We start from the raw sequence: 20,068 nt of genomic DNA, 5'->3' as shown, positions 1-20,068 counted from the left end.
GCCGGCGCACAGCACGCCGGGAAATGTAGTACTGCACATGCTGCACACACAACACAGGAAGTCAGAGCAGCGCTAGAGGGAAGATGCATTGAATGGTAGGGGTCCTCCCATCCAGGTGCCCCACACAGCCCAGCCACTATTGTTGCAAGGAAGACACAGCACAGCAGCTGCATGGTTGTGTTACATTTGTATGCCACATAGCTGTGTAGGATCAACAGATAACCCCTATAACATACTCAGTCTCACCTTCGTCCCTTTTTAAACACAATAGTGCTGCAGATTTGGACAAGCGGAGTGGTTTGGGAAGGGCTGGAACAAGGTGATTCTTTATTAGTAACTTGCCACTAGCCTCCTACATAATTTCTTTTTAAATTAGCAACAAGCAAGAGTAGAAACATTTCTTAATAATAATAACAAATAATTAAAAAAAACAGGCAGCAGTAGGTCACCGCCTGGGAGGCAGGTCTTTCTCTGTTGATATTCTGTTTGGGTGGGTTGCATCCACACTATTTCCTCCTCATGTGGTTCTTCCTGCAATTGTCTGCTGTGCGTCCGCACTGTGTTCTGCGTGATCCCCTGGGCTTACTCTGGAGTTGCATGTCTTTATTTTATGATTTATTAGTGCAGTTACTATGCTGAAGCAGGGAGGAGGCAGCCATGCAGAGCTCACTACTGCACGAAACGTGGTAGAGACTCCAGGGGTGAAGTTGCAGGCTGCGGGGAAAGAGGCTTTACATCTCCTGGGCAGGTACAGGGCAAATGTGCAAGAGTCTGCAGATTGTATTGAAGGATTATGTGCAAGTGAAGGATTTGTGTGTTTTGGGCAACCACAGCAAAGATCCACACATGCCAGGGGTAGCATGGAAAAGTAGGGTTTCTATATAAATAAAAAATAGGGGGAGAGGAACAGGCTCACCAGTCACCACATAAGTTCAAATGATAAAGACCCAGAACATTTCTAGTAAAATGACTAGTGACGCAATATTGTAGTTTACAGAAGATTTTCGGGCGTGGGGTTCAGTATTTAAAAAAAAAAAAATGACATTAACTTTAAGCCAATTTCCAAACCGCTTTGACCCTATCAAACCCCAAGCTGGTTTATGTTATGATTTACGCTCGTGGCGTTAGTGGGCGGGGATTTAATGTGAAAACCAGACCAATCAGATGCGGGGGGCGGGTCGTCTTGCTGCCACCTTCCATTCCGTGTGTGTGTTAGGGGCCGGCCCCAGCCTCCCACACCCGGAAGTGGTAACAGCATGGCCGGAGCCTCCACTCCTGCAAGCCAAGGGACAGGGAGACAAGGTAACAACTCGTTTTGGGCTCGTGGGTAAATGCCCGAGGTTATGACATCGTCACCGACGCTATTTGCCAGTAGAAGGCGTTATAGCAGCAGCCCTCCCCTCCTTCCCCAAAGCCTGTATAAGTTTAACTCCTATAGTGTTATTATCCCTCTCTAGGGTTAAATATCACAATCTTATGACCTATGACCTGCCTCAGGTTCCCATGGTAACCAGCAGACTGCACTGGGTTCTGTTCTGGGGAGAGCTCCATGTTTACATCCATGACGCTTAATATTTCGAACCCCTTTTTTATACGTTTACAGTGCATCAAAAATATAAAGCGTTGGAAAAAACAATGAGATCCAATAAAAAATATTTATGCAGAAAAATGGCAATTGGTGCAGATTGCGGCTTTCAACCTTTTGCATGCTGGTGGTCCGGCGTTACCAGAGTGCCACCGGTCCACTCTTATGTTTTTTGGGTCATGTCATCGCTGTAGGAGCAACCACATGACGTGACGAGCCCCCAGATGCTTGAAACGAAGGGGAAGGAGCTTCACTTCTGTTTTTGATTGCATTGGCTGCTCCGTTGGAGCGATAAGCCCAATCACACCATAGAAAATGAGCAAGTGCCAGTGACGTACCATTCGTGCAGGGGAGGCAATCAGTCACAGTAATGTCATATATTTTCATTACTGAATTGACTACACAACGGTTTTTGCTGACTGTTATATTTGTTGACTGGGGGCCCCTGGGAAAAGCAGTCGCATGTTGGCAGCTACTGGGGCCAGCCCCGTAGAGAGCCGTACCTTGTGTGCGCCGCGCACACTGTCGCAGCCACCAGGGACGAAGCCTAATTAAGGCCGTAAAGAAGGATGTCACACGGACATTTATTTTTTTACACATAAATGCTTGGACTAATTGGTAACATGATGACATCTGGGTGACCTTGCTCCGTTAGGCTGTCTGTTTTATATAAGGTTAGAAACATTTAAGATTTAATTGGTGCATTAATGGGTCAGTCCAGTATTTGTGAGCTTCTTAATGTGTAGTGTGAGTGACATGATAGACAAAGGCCATTAGCTACTACAAGAGGATGGACTAACACCGTGTATCTGCCATAGAGCCACCTCCCTGTTAAGAGTCAGAGTAAGTCACCCTGCGGCGTTATCATCTCAGGACTACTTTTAGATCAGGGACTTGTATGTGTGTGGTATTAATCTATATATATATATATATATATATATATATATATATATATAATCACTGCATACAATAAATCTTAATTAACTCCCAGTTACTTTTATTACAACTTTTAAGGCTTGGGGGTTATTTACTCCAGGTTATGTTATTTATTAATTCAACATTTTGGTGCCTATTGCCATGATTGCCACCTTCAGAAAACCTACATTTTCCTATTTCAGGCTGGACAATTGTGTATTTGCTTTTTTTCCTACTGTTTGTGTTTGTAATGCTTTGTTAGATTTAATAAATCCTTGAAGTGTACATTTTGATTGTGAATGTTACAAGGATCCAAGGATCTTGCAGAGTGGTTTTCAACCTTTTTTGAGCAGAGGTACCACTGAAGGATCTTTAAAGTCTCAGGGCACCCGTTCTCTTCAGACCTCACTCACTTACACACACAACATTCATTCACTGTCACACACAACATTCACCGTCACTCATAATTCTGACCGTTGGCGTTAACTAAATCTCCCCCATTGGATGGGTAAAGCAGTGCACCCATGAAGGAAAAGTATAAACGGCCATGTAATCACCATGCTGCTGCTGATATTGGTCCACTCAAACAGCTCGTAAAAGGGACTAAAGTAGGAGATCTGTAGCTGCAGCAAGGGTGAAAAGCAGACGAACACAATTTTAGTATCTGGTAGATGGAATATATAAGGCCTACAAGGTAAAAGGTAAAAACTAATCTGCATTACAGTGAATGACTGAATTCTCACTGATTATGGTATGACTGTATATACAGATTGGTGGTTACTCATGCTGTGGTGCCCTTTTGTAAAGCTGTTTATTATGTACAGATATACACATACATTAACTTTAATCTCTATATCTTACTTTTATTATTCAGCGCATTTCATCCAATGAGGCTCAACTCGTCACCCATTTAAAGCAAACCATTACCAAAAATAAAAGGAACACGTGTTTATAATAAATATACGTTATAACACATATTTGCCATTAATGGGGTTAAAAGTAAAGATTTTGATTTTGTACAGTAAATTACCCCATTGAGAACCAGAATAAGCCTCAAGTTTCAGCGGCATTCATGGCACTAAAGGGCTACAATTTACCATACCATTAATAGTGAGAAATTGAAATATTAATACAGCAAAGTGTAATAGTTTCACTTACTGTACTTGACGATCCCTCCTCTGTGCATGCTAGACCACCACAGCTCTTACTGCCTTTCCCACCCGGAAACCGCTGGCGGCTCGCGCCTCTAAGTGGCTGCGGCACCTGGAAGAGATTCTGCCCATACATTTTGTTGCTTCTGAAATCTCGCTCTCTTTATATTACTTTGTGGAAAACCATTATACGGCAAACAATTGTCAGCGAATAAAGAAGTAGCGACGCTTTGCCACATTTCAGGAAATTGTGAAGCTTAAGTCCAACACAGGGGTGCTCCAGTCCTCAAGCCCCTCCAACAGGTCAAGTTTTCAGCACAGGAGGCTCAATCAGAGGGTCACTTTTTTGAAGTGAAACTTCTTTGCTGTCACCTACCTAAATTCTCATAGAACTAAAACGCCATAATGGAGACGAAAATGCATCATGATCAGGCGCGTGCACGATCGCTCGCCCATCCCTGCTGGCTCGAAAATTCACACAGCACTCAATGTCGTTCATGCAGACGAAAATGTAATCAGACAAGCAAACAGTACTTTTATAAGCAAACCTGCCACGGTACCATTACTTTTATAAGCAAACCTATTTAGGGTGCAGCATTATTGAAGAAAGATTATCGTAATATACCCATCATTTTAAAGCTGTAGTTCAAGCAATATCCTATATGTGTTTTTTTTTTTTCTAATAAATCCGTTCTATACTATGAGAAAATATTTTTAGCATAATTTTTTTTTAAATGTATTCTAGTGTAACAAGTATTTTTGTTTATATAGCAACCATTTACAAAGTCACATCCTCTTCCTCTTTTGAGACAGGCTCTGGCACACCCCTTGTGCCCTCTCTCTAGCAGTGCACCAATTGTGTCTAGTGCCTGCCTGGTCACATGATCTTCCACACAGAACTTTGCATCTTGGGTAACAGTGATTTTAAAGAACCCCGAGCAGAATCTTCAGCGATAGATTACAGTAGATCAGATCAATTGGCAACTTAGCTAGTAGTTGTATATCTGTTGATCAGAGTTTATTATATTGCACTCACATATTTTTCTTGCTTTAAGACATTCCAAATCAGTTCTTCAGTGTTCCCATGTGTTCTCAATGTGGATATGGATGTATGAAAAAGAAAAACAATAAAGTTTTAGTAAGGTTTTTATTTTTTACTCAAAAATGGTAAATGACTATAGTTGCACTCGCATTTAAGAAATTGTACAATCTTCGGCTATGCTTATAGTGCCGGCGACGGTCGCTGGAAAATCAAATAGAGATGACTTCCAGCGATCGCGACCAATCCGTCGCGCCACGCTTACTATAAGCGCACGCGACGGCGGCAATGCATTTGTTTTTCCGCGACATTGCTGTCGCCGGCACTATAAGCGCAGCCTTAGTTGTAAAAAAGTACCCGTGGATTTCTCAGTTGCCGCTGCTTTCTCACAGCGCCTAGCCTGGGTTCCGAGAACGTTCAATTTTGCCGTGTCACTTCTGGTTTCGTTAGATGTGCCGATACCTGATGCATTTCGTGGGTTGTCTCCCACTTCTTGAAACACCCTTGATGCCTTTTAAAGCAGTAGAAATATGTAACGGCAATATAAGAAACGCTGGTTATCAAAAGTTTATTTGAACTACTATACTATATACACATACCACAACCTAAGCTTTTGATGTGCAAGCTGCATCAAGACTGTCTCTCCATGGACGCTTTGCATTAACGTCATCGACCGGAGATGAGACAGAGTACCCACACTTCAGGTTGCAGAGAAGGAACTTCCACACGGCAATCCGGCGTCTCTGGCTGAGTCTGCCTGATGAATGGTGTATAGCGGGGGCTGCTATCAAAGACCGTGCTGGGCAGTTCCTAGATTCTGCCTGTTATTGCAGCTATGTATCATACAATTCATATATTCAATACATTCACTATACATTCATTTGTGACAGAGTGCTTGCATACTAGGTTTCTTTTTCTCCTTGATACATTCATGTCCTTACCTAGTTAGCACCTCACATTGGTCTATTGCTCAGCTGTGCGGCTGTTCTCTGTATATATATGTATATATATATATATGTGTGTGTGTTATTACAGCTATAATAAAAAATGTATTGGGGTGCTCAAGCAATTAGGTCCTGTATATCATATATACATAAACGTTGAACTTCATAAATGGAATATATCTGTGAGAGTACATAAATTGTATCCAATCCTGTGAGGTTTTTCTTGATAGCTATGTGACATATCCTCTAAAAGGTCAGAGAAGGTGTGGTCACCCACACATCAGTAGCCTCATTGGGGGTGTCTATAACATCATTTTTGTTCAGGATGGAACTCAACCTTTGTCTTAAACTTGTGTCTATACCAGGAACGTTCTCTGCCGCGTGCCAGCAGTCATAGTGAGATCCAGTAGAAAAAATTGCACTGCACAGCCAAGGTAGTAGGGTCCAAAAAAGAACATTTTATTTCAAAATTCTTTAAAAAGGAGGTACACAACACTCCTACGCGTTTCGTACACAGTACTTGATAAAGTTAAAGTTGTTTTTACAGCTATCCTGTAAGTGTATTTTTATACCGCGCAATCAGGGTTGCCACCACACCGGGTTTGACCTGGAGACTATGGGTTTTGGCCATGTATCTCCGGGCTACGGGTTTACCTAGTAAACCTCAGGGTGGTGGCATCCTCTGTCCTCCCGTCATCTTTCCCTGCAACGCCTCTCAATATGGCCACGCTGCGTCAAATGGCGCTGCATTGCCATGTCAACGGGAACACCACATGGCGTCATATGATGCCCATTGCCATGTCAACGTCCCGTGATGCCTTGGTGCCGTAAGTTGTCCCGTTGTCATGGTATGATATGTTTACCCGGGCGCTATCTCTAACCGTGGTTTGTATTGGAGGTAAATGTCCTATTATGGTAAGGAAGGTATAATACAGCCTTAGTGTGATCCGCTTGGGATGTCCTCGTGTGACTCAAAAAGACCCCACCAGGATCTATCCAGGACCCTTGGTAGAAATGGAACACAAGAAGAGATGGGGGAGCACAGCGTGAGGAAAAATGAGGTTGAAGTGTACTTTCTTTCACTGGTGGTCAATGGGGTGCTGACACCTCTATTGAACCTTCAGTGAGAGATGGATAACTCCTTGGGTGGGGAGCTCACTAATGGTGATAAATATGTGGGTTTGCAAAACAAATAAATGGATCACTTACACGGCCTTGTTTAAGTTCTATCCCATCAAGGTTTCTTTCGCATTCGTGTCCTTCCGGATACCAGTTCTTTCTTTCCGGTCCTTTTTTCTTACTGCATCCTAGATGTTTGTCGTTGAATAGATGGATTCTTCACACTCATTTGCCTCTCATGAGAATGTAAATGTGAATGAAAAGGCAAATAGACACACACATACACAAATCAACTGCGAAGCAGGGGGAGGAGATATAGCAATATCTTATTGCATATAGGTTAATATTCCACTCACACGGCCTAATGTCTACACAAGGCCGTGTAAGTGATCCATTTATTTGTTTTGCAAACCCACATATTTATCACCATTAGTGAGCTCCCCACCCAAGGATTCATCCATCTCTCACTGAAGGTTCAATAGAGGTGTCAGCACCCCATTGACCACCAGTGAAAGAAAGTACACTTCGACCTCATTTTTCCTCACGCTGTGCTCCCCATCTCTTCTTGTGTTCCGTTGTCATGGTAGCTTGACGCCGTGATGCTGCATAGCGTCCCGCTGTCATGGCAATGCAGTGCCATGTGTCGCCGCGCGGCCATATTGTTGGGTTGCAGGGGTACATGCCGGGAGAATGTCGCAAGAATGCCAGAGAATGCTGGGAGATGAAGGTAAGCGCAAAATTTAAAAATGTCTCCGGGTTAGCCTTTAGTAGATAGTAGCAACCCTTCGCGCAATACATTCTTTTATACAGCACACACTATGTACTGCTCCTTATTGTAGGATTACCCTCATATCCTCCTCCACGGAAACCATCTGACCATGAGTCTGTCTAATTTACCCACCAAATAAGAGATTTTCGTGTGTGTGCGTTTTGTTTGCACTACCTCAAAGGTGATGAATTTCTGCTGATGGCTGCATAAAGGATAAATTAGGAAGGAACTTCACGGAAAACATGTTTTAGAGCCAAGGATAGCTGTCTAACTATGTGTTTTTGTACCCGGGGCATGTTCCACCAACTGCGCCCCCCTCCCCAGCACACGGACAGACTGAAACACACACAACAAACTGTCACACAGCAGCACGCAGTAATCCATCCCCCTGATGTCATGGAGAGCAGGGGCGGGCAGAGCTCTGCAAAGCTCTGCCTCAGCCCCAGACTCGACTGCCTGCTCTCTCTGCTCCCACTCCTCACTGACCTGCGCTGCAGCTGCTCATAGCGCCCGATACTGCTAGGATGTGCTGTGTCCGGCTGCAGCACTGACTGAGGTCAAGTCACCGCCAGGTGTTAATTCTGCGCCCGGGGAACCTGCCCCGCTCGCCCCCCTTAGTTCCACCTCTGGCGGTGTACTGTGCAAATAATTATTCACTCATTTATATTAGACAATCTATGTATTGTGCGAATCTTGATGACATTTGAAGTACCACTATATTATATATTTTACTGTTCATTATTAAAGTAAGTCAGCTTTTTCTCTGCAAAGAGGTGGGATTGTATAAGATGGCGGTATTTCATACCCCCTGGTATTGTCACGCTTCCAAAGATTTAATGTTTTCGTTTCTGCAAATCAATTGATTTAACTATTTAAAGCGATCATTTTTTTTTTTTCAAGAAGGCATAGAAATAGTATCTTATAGTGCACTATTTAAAGGAAGCTTGGATTTGTAATGGTGAACCTTTTTATTTTCTAGTTGTAGGTTGCTGTGACCTATAACTCAACCACTCATTGTATCTGGAACTTCTCAGTGGAAAAAGACTCCCTCGTCACAAGGGTTTGTCATCATCTGTGCTGTATTACCACCTCCACAAAACCTTGCTTACATGATCATTTTCCTGAAATACATAATCAGACTAATAAACAAATTTACATCTAATTGCAATCATCATTATCTCCTAAATGGAGAAGCATCTTCAAAGAATTGCTGCATAATGCAATGTGGGCTCCGACATTGATGGGGTACATTCATTTAAAAAAATCTTATATTAGAAATGTAGCATTTATAAATCAATGTGCAAACATATAATAATGACTTGTAAGGCTATATGGTGATACTTATACAGAAGCTGCAAAATGTTTTTGATTCCGGGATAAAACTTTGTAATCCCTGTAAGTCCTCTGCTTGAAAGTATCTTCTTAAACTTCCCCTGCTCAACTTCAGAGGCCCCAAAGAAACCAGGCAACTCTTTACTTTGAACATGGTTACATTTATTTTTAGGAGATGGAGCGGTCCAGTGAGTAAAGACACTGACTGGCACTGGTTCAATTCCCAGTGTCGGCTCCTTGTGACCTTTTGGCAAGTCACTTTATCTCCCAAAAAACATAGATTGTAAGCTCTACGGGGCAGGGACTGTCTGTAAAGCGCTATGTAAAATTAGCAGCGCTATACAAGAACAAACATTATTACTATAAGATTCTTTCCAGAATGTTATGTCGGATTCCATTAATGTCACCTTTAATGGCAAGTGGTGACTATAAATGGGATTTATAGTAGAGGGAAGGTCCTCCGTAGGGTACATAGCCATTTTTGTCCAGTTTTACATTTCCCAATTGTTTTTTGTTGGTTAACTGTAAAAGTCTTTATGGACTGAATCCTTGGGGTTGCCATGTGGCTTCTCCAAAAATTCTGGACACAATGGTGAAAGATGTAATGCACTGAAGACACACGCGTTTGAGACACACACCTATGTTGTTTCCTCCTCCTTGGCTTCACCCCAAGGCTCCTGACACCTCCTCCTGATTGGCCACTGCTGGGTAATGCAGACAATCAGGCTGGAGGGTGCTGCACATCCCACTAGCAACAGGGAAATCCCGCGGCCCCCCAAGCCGGTCAGGTCACTATGTCTAGAGACGTAATACCGGACACATACATGTCCAGTATTACCTCTCGTTTTTGTTTTTCAAATATAATCGGGTTGGGGGTGGATACAGAATAAAAAGGGAAGGGTGGGGTACAACAAAATCAAATCAACAATACACTTCAACGGTAATAATCATAACTTCAACAATACTAATAAAAAAACAAAAAATAAGTATATAGGGGAGGGATAGGGAAGGCAAGAGACACTAGTGGTAATAACCTTAGTAATTTTCCAAAATCTTTGTTATAGTATGGTTTGCAACTTTGGACAATTTTTCCATTTACCTCTTCTTTTTTTTTTTTTTTTTTTAACTGGATAAAGGGTCCAAATACAGGACAGTCCTGTTCAATAATAGAAGCCTGGCAACCCTATGAATGCGCCAAGTAATGGCTGAACCAGTCTCTGGTAATTAGTATCCCATAGTTAGTTTGGGCTAATCCCAGATCGTTAGCGCAGCATCAAGAAAAGCAAAACAAGCACTCTGGTATACCATGAAATATTTACATTTTATAAAATACAATCGCTAAAAAACAAGAATCCTCTATCCTATATTTGTACTTGCAGTACATTGATCCAGAGGGAGGCAAACAAACAAATATGGAGACTTTGCACTCTGACAACCTTAAGGTCATTAATAAACAAGCTAAAAAGCAGGGGTCCCAGTACAGATCCTTGAGGTACTTCACTCACAACTTTAGCCCAACCTGAAAAAGTTCTATTTATTTCAACCCTCTGTTGTCTATCCTTCAACCAGTTTTCAATCCAGGTGCAAATATTTTTACCGAGTCCACTTTGCTTTATTTTGATACTAACCTCTTGTGTGGCACCATATCAGAAGCCTTTGCAAAATGTAAGTAGACCACATCAACTGCATTACCCTGGTCTAAATTCCTACTTCCTCAAAGAAACTTGTAAGGTTAATTTGGTAAGACCTAGCCTTCATATATCCATCCTGACTATTAGTGATGAACCTGGTACCCGGAAATTACCCAGAACTGGTCCAGGGTGCTGGGACCTGGTGCCGGGTAATTTCTGTTGTGCTCTGCTCTCTCGGTCCTCCTCTTGGAGAACAGCAGGAGCAGAGCAGCAGAAGAGACTTACCTGGCGGCGGAGTGTGAGGAGGGCCACGGCGACACCTTGGTGGCGGTGGTAGCAGAGGAAGACTTCCTTCAGGCGGTGGAAGCAGAGGATGACAGCCACCACTGCTGGTGCCGTTGGTAGCAGAGAAACATGTGACAGGAACAGGAGTGTTGCTATTGGACAGCCAGGGAGGAGCTGCACTGACTTCCGGGTCGGACCACTGCAACAAGCTCCTCCCCGGCTGTCCAATTGTAACGCTCCTGCTCTGGTCACATGTTCCTCTGCTTGCACTGGTTGTGAATAATGTCGACCTTTGCTGTCACCAGCTGAAGTTTGTCTTCCTCTCTCGCTGCTGTGGCCCTCCTCACGATCCGCCGCCGGCTTCAGGTAAGTCAAAACTACCCAGCCGGGTAATTTTTTTATTTTTTTTTCCTCAGTTACCCGGTAATTTTTGGGACTCGGTACATCCCTACTGACCATTACTAAGAATTTTGTATTCCATTAGGTATTCCTGAATATTATGCCGTACTAAACCTTCAAGTAGCTTCCCCACTATTTATATTAGGCTTACCGGTCTGTAATTCCCTGGTTGTGATCTAGTTCCCTTTTTTTAATATAGACACAACATCTGCTTTACGCCAGTCTTGTGGTACTGAGCCTGTGAAAATTGAGTCCTTGAATATTAAATCTAGTAGATTGAGTAATAGCCAATTTAACGCCTTAAGAACTCTTGGATGTATGCCATCAGGGCCAGGTGCCTTATTTACTTACATTTTATCAAGCCGCCTGTGAACTTCTTCCTCAGTTAACCAACTATTCGTTAGATGATGTGGCTTCCTCCTGCGACATTACTATTGCAATTGATTCTTCCCTTGTAAACACAGAGGCAAATAATTTGTTTAATACCTCTGATTTTCCCTTATCTCCAATAATTTGCCTACCCATCTTACACTGAAAAGTCCTATATTTTCTTTTCTAATTTTTGTGTTAAGGTATGTAAAGAACTTTTAAAGTTGATCTTACTTTATCAATGCTTTTTTCATTTTCAATTTTTGCTAATTTGATTGCGCCTTTGCAATTTTTGTTACATTCCTTATAATTCTGACATGCTTCCACATCCTTTCTGATTTTAGGAATCTAAATGCCTGCCTCTTCTTTTCCATTTCCTCCTTGTTTTTATAGCCACATTGGTTTAGACTTGTTTCTTTTATATTTATTACCCAAGGGTATACACTGGCAAGTGTGCTTCTCTAACAGTGTTTTTTTGTTTTGTTTTTTTAAACTTATATTTTTATTAATTTTCACACAAATGAGGGGAAGGATAAATAAAATAAGGGGGGGGGGGGAACAGCCAAATAGTGTTGAATTTCTTACAAGCAACAACAGTCACATTACATATCATACAACATTTGTTAAACACCATATTTTACATTCAGCACTCCCATATCCTCTCTCCCTCTGGGAGCGCACCCCTATCCAGCATCCCAGGGCTCCCAGACCCTATAATACTTCCTAGTGGTGTGGTTCAGAAATGAGGTAAGTTTCTCCATTAATTGGATATCATTGACCCTTCTAATAACCTCGCTTCTGTATGGCGGGAGTGTCTTTTTCTACACAGCGGCTACAGCGCATCTAGCTGCTGTTAGAATATGTAGAATCAATCTTTGTGTATGATGAGTCACATCTTCCATAGGTTTAGCTAGGATAATCAGAGTTGGGTCTAACAGGATTTTGATATTTGTAACATCTTTTATTAGTTTCAAAACTGTCCTCCAATACACCTGCATTACTGGGCAATACCACCATATATGTGCCAAATCTCCTAATTGTCCACACCCCCTCCAGCATCTATCTGCGGTTTACGGGAACATCTCTTTTTATCTTTTGGGGGTGTAGTACCAACGTAGCAAAATGTTATATATAGTCTCTTTCATTACTGTACATATGGAGGTTTTACCCACATTGTCCCAGATATCTTCCCAGTCCTCCCTTGTTATTTCAGTCTGGAAGTCCCGGGCACATTGAACCATATATTTATGGTTTGGGTTTCTTTTTTAAGCGTAAGCCCTTGATACAGAGATGATATCAAACCTCTTTGGTATTTTTTTTGTGTTACATAAATCTTCAAATCGTGTATATCTAGGAAATTCATCATCATGGAGACCCTGACACACACAATGTCAGACCTAAATAGTTCAATTTGGGGTAAACCATATTCTTCTCGTCAATTCCTCAAAAGACATTAGTTTGTCATTTTCTAATAAATCTCCCGCCTCCAGAATTCCTCTGTTTCCAGACTTCAAAACCCTGACCCTGAAAGCCCGGGTTGAACCCTGGGTTACTGAACAGAGGCGCGAGCCTAGAAAGGGGTTGACACAACCTTCTATTTCTTTTTTGCCATCTGCCAAATTTTCAGAGTGAATCCAATAACTGTCGGTTCCAAGTGTCTTCCGGTACCCGTCCCAGAACTAGACTCCAACATAGAAGCCAGTCCAATCAGGTTTTTCAGCGAGCTCTCCAGGTCCACCCAGGCATAAACTCCTCTCGGGGAATGCCAGTAAGCTATTTGTTTCATATGGGAGGCTATGTAATATTTTAGAATATTTGGAACAGCCATACCACCTCTTTCCTTGGCGTCCAACATAATTGTCCTAGCTGTCTTCAGTTGTTTATGTTTCCAGATAAACTGCATAATTCGATTCTGAATTTCTTTTATATTTGAATGCGGGACTGCGACCGGTAATGTCTGAATATAGTACAAATGTCTAGGGAGAATATTCATCTTAAAGCTGCAGTTCAAGCAATATCCTGCATGTGTGTTTTTTTTAAATAAATCAGTTCTGTAGTAACAAAAAAAACTTTTAGCATTTTCTGTTTTAAAAAAAACAGCTTTGAAAGACCAAATTTCTTGTATTCTATTTTTAAAAGCATGCTTGTTGCTATAGCAACCATTTACAGTCCCCATATTTAAAGATGTCGCCAAACTTTGCCGATCAATAGACGGAGAACGAATTGACCAGCAGCTATGCAGTTCTTTAGGTAAGGTGTGATTGCCCACATGAAACTATTGAAGAAGAAAAAAAAACCGGGAGCTTGAACTGCAGTTTTAACTGCGGTGATACGCCCTATCCAGGATATACAATAAGAATGCCAGACTTGTAAATAATCTTTTTTAATTTTGGAGAATAGGTCAGGGTAATTATATTTATATAATGAGTTATAATCTCTGGTAAGATAAATTCCTAAATATTTCAAATGAGTCTTTTTCCATTTATAGTCAAAATGTCGTGTCAAGCACCTCGACCTCCTTTTCCGTTTGTTCAAATTTAGAGCTTCTGATTTTCCCATATTTACCTTCTACCCGGAGAGCACACCAAACTCCCGAAGGGTGGACTGCAAGGTCGGGATAGATGTCAATGGGTTAGATATAGTAAGAATAACATCATCTGCAAACAACGATATTTTATAGCACTCATCTTTTATTTTGATCCCTTGTATTTTTGGGGAGGCTCTGATGGTGGACGCTAGAGGCTTGATTTGTCAGAGCAAAAAGGAGAGGGGAAAGGAGGCACCCCTGCCTTGCCCATTATTAATTATTAGATTCCCCTCCTGGGATCTTCAGGGTAGCTGTTGGTGACTGATAGAGAGCATGGACTCCCTGTAGAAAGACTCCAGAGAAACCAAATGCCTCTAATGTCTTATCTAGAAAGTCCCACCTTATCCTAGCAAACGCTTTTTATCGCGTCTAGACTTGGTAGCATCTAACAATGTTTTAAAGACTGCCCATTTATATTCCACATTTTCCCTGCAAAAACATCATTCCAATTTATTCCTTGTAGATTAGTCCTCAGTTTATTCAAATCTGCCTTTCAAAAGTTTAAGGTCTTTGTTGAACCCGTATAATATGGTTTTTGATCATTTGTTTCAAATGAGACCATGTTATGATCACTGTTAACAAAATGTTCTGGGACTTGAATATTTGTTAATACTTCTACATTGTTCGATATTACCAAATCCTGTATTGCCCCTCCTACAGCGTCCCGTCGTGGTACTGTGAGGTCAAATGGTGCCGCATTGCCATGCCAACGTGACGCTGCGACGTCTGTGGACCAGAAAGGCTTGCCGGATCAGATAAGAGGCCCGGCGAAAGCCTCTGCATGAGCCGCGCAAAACTACAACCCGGCACAGTAAAAGGGGTATATAAGGCTCCCAGGATACTAGGCAGTTTGTACCCTTTTTAGGCCAGAAGGTACTGTCACCGGTTAAATGTGCTCCATCCCACAGATAATGAAACTGATGGATGGGAAATCCAGGCCAGAGTTGGCTGTTTCTCGTACCTGCCGTGCGGATTGGGAAAGCAGGTATTTAAGACTGTTTTCCTGCTGTCTCCGTCTCTCTCTGTCCCTCTCCAAGAGCCTGTAGACTGGGCTCCTGCCAGCAGACAGAAGAGAACATTCCCCCTGAAAAGTAAAACTTCCTTCTGTATTGTTTTCAACAACTGCATGTTTATTTAGTTGGAAAGCGGATAAGCCGCCCAATGTTAGAAAGCGGTTCCTGTGTTTTGGTTCATGCTCAGTTGAGCAGGGCTTTATATTGTGTTTGGTTTAAGTGTTGCAGTCCCACTTTTGGGGACAAATAAAGCAGGCAGAAGCCTGAGGAACCGAACATTGTGAAACGTGTTCTCCATCTTGTTACCATGCAAGACTATGTTATAACGAGCCCGGACAGACAGCAGAGTGAGGTGTGTGTGTGTGTGTGTGTGTGTGTGTGTGTGTGTGTGTGTGTGTGTGTGTATATATATATTTTTTTTTTTTTTCCTCCTCTCCATCCCCTAGTCTACCTTTGACAGGTGATCAATACAAAAAGCGCAAAATCTAGTGCATTGTTTATTTATTTATTTAATGTACAAGAATTAAAACCGCAAGAGTTATCACTCAAGCAAACAACCTTGTAAAAAGCGTGTTGCTGAGTAAATGACTCAAATATTGCTGTCCTATGGAGTCCGTCTTTGCTGAAGGCATTCCCAGATCAGTTTCTGACGTCTTTGGCAATCAATCCTCCAGGGGAGTTATGTCCCTGTCAGCTGGTATGTCTCCTTGCTCTGCTCCTCTCTCACCGGAACACAGCAGGGGATAGTGTCTGTTGCTGTTTGCAGGGGCAAGGGGCAGGGTACGATGGGCTGAGCAAACGTCCTACAAGTTTCGTAGCAGCTAAGGCTACTTCATCAGGGGTCATATGCCCAGCATTCAAATCCTATGGTCTTTATACTGGAGTCAGCAAATCCTACCAGAGCTGATTCATGCTAATTTCAGCTCCGGTGACCCCTAAGTTCCCGAGGTGAAGGTCGGGCTGGTACTTATATTTCTTTCATCACACGGGCTGCCAATAGGAAGACATTATGACTTCCTTTTGGCATGTGCAGGAATTAAACTGGCTTTTTGATTCTCCTTGAAAATCGTGCAGTGTGTGATCTTCACCTGTGAGTATCTCACCACAGCTGAAAAAAGAGGTTCAGTTCCAGAGATCCCCCTTGTTTCTATCCTTTAAAAACAAACCCCCCAAAAATACATGGGTGTCTGTTGCTTTAAGGATGGGCCCAATCATACAGTAGCAGCAGCTTACAAAACTCTTAACTACCATCGGGCAGCAACATAATTATTGCTGTAGGACCATTCTAACTAACAACATGGATTGTACATTATTTTAAGAGTGGGAGGTGTTCTACTGCACAAGCTATAAAATACGCTGTCTGATTTTATCATTTTCATGTTTCCATGTAATCTGTTCTGTTACACGTATTAATGAAGAAAGCTCCAAGGCAACAGCAGAATCTTTTCAGGCTTTTCCAAGGAGAATTCTGTCACTTTCCAACGACCCTTTCAAACGTCACCTGATCGGCTCAATTTGATTTCTAGGTGCAATTTCTCCTAGTATCGTAATGACCCAATTACTGTGACATTTAAGGGATTCATTCTTGGAGATTTTGTTTTTGTTACACAAATCGGGCACCTAAAAATATTTGAATTCTTAAGTAAAGTATTTGGGAATAAATCCTAAAGCGTTTACTCTGTAAACCTGTCAATCGAAAAGTCAAGATGGGTTTGATTTCCTCTCTGTTTTGTGCGACCTCCCAGTGTGTTGATCAAAGTTAGAAACAATTTCTGCATCAAGATACATCATGGTACTAGGTTGGTGCACTTCCAGTACGTCTGTGTGTCTGTGTGTCTGTGTGTCTGTGTGTCTGTGTGTCTGTGTGTCTGTGTGTCTGTGTGTCTGTGTGTCTGTGTGTCTGTGTGTCTGTGTGTCTGTGTGTCTGTGCGTCCAAGCAATAGTTTGGTAGAGTCCGCATTAGTAGCTAGAGGTAGGCAACAGACTTTTTAAAATATTGGCTTCACAGTTAAAAAAATAAATGGATCTCCACATTGTTGGATCTCTGCACAAGAAAATCTCAAATTAAATGAGTGAAAAAGTCTTAATATTATGCACATGATGCAGGGATCTGTATTGAGATTGATTTGCTAAATTGCTCTGTAACTGCAAAAATCGTCTATTTTCTTCCTCGCTGTTGCCACGTAAAAATTCAGATAAAGGAATAAGGGATGGAGTAAACCAGTTAGTTCTGTCCCTGGAGAGGTGGGAATCTGCAATAAATAGCAGTGAATCTTCATGCAGCCCAGCCTTTGTCACCAGACATCAAAACATCTGATATATCCCAACTTTTAATGTAAATGTCATTTTGTTTCTCCCGTATTGTATGCATTTTTAAACCATTTAAGGCAACCTTTTGAAAAGGGTATAGTCTGCTATAAGATGACACGGTTACTGAGATGTATAATTTAACTTATACCTACAGTACTTCTGTTTATTTTCCATTTTTTAAATGTCTGATCACAAAATACATTTGTTAATGATATAGTATTTGACGTGCCTATGAGTTACATTTTTATTTAGCCCATTGTAATGGCATTTCACGGGTAAGGTTATAAGCATGACTAACAAAATGAAAAGCCTACACACTATAATGCACTGTTAAAAATATATACAAAAATTATTATAGAAGTTTACATTTTTTTTTGTCTGAAGAGCCAAATCATGTGGTGTCTTTTAATAGTCATTCAGGAGCCAAAATGCCTGGTAAAACAGTAACCACGTTGTTTCTCAAATGATTAATTTTTCTTGCGAGCAGAAAGCTCTTGCTTTTGAATAGGCCACAAAAAGAACCAGGCAATAACTTAGCTTGGAGCTTGTGTCAATTGAGTCTTTGCAGTAGACTTAATTACTTTTCATGTAGGGCTACAAGTGGCAGGCTGCTAAATTAGTTGAAGTCCTTGAAGTGATCCAGTATATTCCTAATACGTTACATCACATTTTTTTTTTATTTTTTTTTATTTTTATTTTTTATACTTGCTCTTTCAATACCCAAGTTTCTCGGGTCAAACTTGTACAGCAGTAGTTTATCTCTGGACAAGTTTTGATTTTTTTTTTTGTTTAAATATAGTGCATAAAGCGCACACAAATTCTCTATTTCCTACAATGTTCTCAGTTTGTTTTTATTCACATAGATTTAAAAAACAAAGCTGCAGACAGTGGTTTATGGGAAAATGTTTCAGGAAATACTCCAATGTCTATTCCGTTTCCCAGCTACAACTTTAGGGGTAGATAATTTAAAAACAGTGCATTAGATTTATAAAAAGGGGATGCAACCCAACACAGTCTTTTTCTGTGCTTTTCTTATCTTCGATAAATCTAGCATGTTTTTTTTTTCCCTTTCTCTAGCTTTGCAGGAGGGGGACTAATATATTTCACCTCTTAATACTTTTGCAGACTATTTCAATTGTTAAAGAAGCTGTAGAAGTTTCCTCTTCATCCCAAGGTTGTTTTTTTTAAATGTACCGTCTTCTGCTCCGTGGACCTTTTGGTTCCCCAAACATTTAGCAGTAAAACTGCCTGGGTGCTTTCTGTGTGTTTAAGTTGTATTTATTTTTTCATCTGGCCAATAGGAATTCATAGTGGGTGGCATTGCGACTTCTTCTTGACCCACGTCAAGCTGGAGAATTAGACAGCCACTTTGTGACTTAAACGTGCAAATTTTTGGCGTAAGTATCCAGAGGTTCCTAAAGTTGAAAGCATTGCGCTTTAGCTCTGGGGCAGGCCCCAGTCGGCACGTGTGCATGCGTTTACAAGCCGAGATGTGCGACCGCCTTGACCAAAAGTCAAGATTTTTGTCTTTTGGTGCAGCAGACGAGCATTGGTCACGGCGGCGGTTCAGCCAATGAGGGTGAACCAGCCATGTGATGTAATGGCTGCGCCTTCGCCACCCCCAGAACTCCGCTCAAGCACAGACCGCAGATCGCGGCTTGCACCCATGCACGCGCCGCCAGGAGCTGACACTGGGGCCGTAGCCTTATGGGAAACTCTGGAAGTTGGCAAAACTTCTGGGTTCAGCTGGGCCCCCTTTGCTGCCAGTCAAGGACTGTTGGCCCAGTGCTGCACCCCTGATTGTAGCCCTGGAAAAAAAAGGCTAATCTATTATTAACCTTTTATCTACAGTAGACCGTATCTAAAGGCACAGTAGAGACGTTGCTATGGGTGTGGATTTGTATTTTATAAAGTTTCCACCCGCCTTCATCCTTAACAAAGCCAATAGCGTTGGCTGCCATTGAAAGTAAAACAACGCTTTCTTGGTCGTTTTTATGACAGTGGACAGCAACGGGTGAAGTCCCATCCCCCAGTTGATGTAGGTGTCAGGTTCTTCCTGACATCTTGGTCTGCAGTACCCATGCTCGTCCACCGGGACTACTGTTGCTCTTAAGAGTTCTCACAAAGACTCTGTAACCTGATACCCTGCACCTGTTTTCTGTCTCTCAGCCTGCTTACATAAACTTCCCCTTCCTGTTTGTCAGTGCCTGTTTATACTGGTTCCTCCAGCACCTGCTAGGTTCCTGTGTTCACTGTTCCCTGCTGTTGCACTGCTGTTGCCTTGTCCTGCTCTCTTGTCCCAACCCTGCTCACTTGCCCCAATCCTGTTCCTGCCTCCTCGCTGCCGACCTCTGCCTGTGAACCCGACTACGATACACTACCGCCTGCCTCCGACCCGACGATCCTTCTCTGCTCCCTGCGGTTCCTGCCACTGGGATCCACTCTTGCTGCAGATCTCTCCTTGAAAGTACAGAAAAACTTCTGCCGTTAGAAGGTCCTGTAAATAGCCACACTCCTTCTTCCTCTTTATTTCCTGTTCTACTAGACAATTCGTTTTTTATTTTTTTTTTTTATCTTTCCTAGTTTGGACTTGCCTATCTGCCTTGTTTGCAGTTCATCC

At 42.0% G+C, this 20,068-nt stretch overlaps 1 protein-coding gene across 1 annotated transcript in view; it reads left to right on the top strand.

The window, feature by feature from the left end:
- Positions 1-1,167: 1,167 nt before the first annotated feature.
- ZNF277 (zinc finger protein 277) overlaps positions 1,168-20,068 on the top strand; it is a 98,667-nt gene continuing 79,766 nt past the window's right edge. Inside the window, exon 1 of the mRNA XM_075600029.1 lies at positions 1,168-1,302. Coding sequence (XP_075456144.1) covers positions 1,257-1,302 — 46 coding nt within the window. The 5' untranslated portion in view covers positions 1,168-1,256. The remainder of the gene's footprint in view (positions 1,303-20,068) is intronic.

The sequence above is a fragment of the Ascaphus truei genome, chromosome 5 (genome assembly GCF_040206685.1).
Source record: "Ascaphus truei isolate aAscTru1 chromosome 5, aAscTru1.hap1, whole genome shotgun sequence".
Classification (NCBI taxonomy): domain Eukaryota; kingdom Metazoa; phylum Chordata; class Amphibia; order Anura; family Ascaphidae; genus Ascaphus; species Ascaphus truei.
This window is presented reverse-complemented; position numbering and strand designations above follow the sequence as displayed.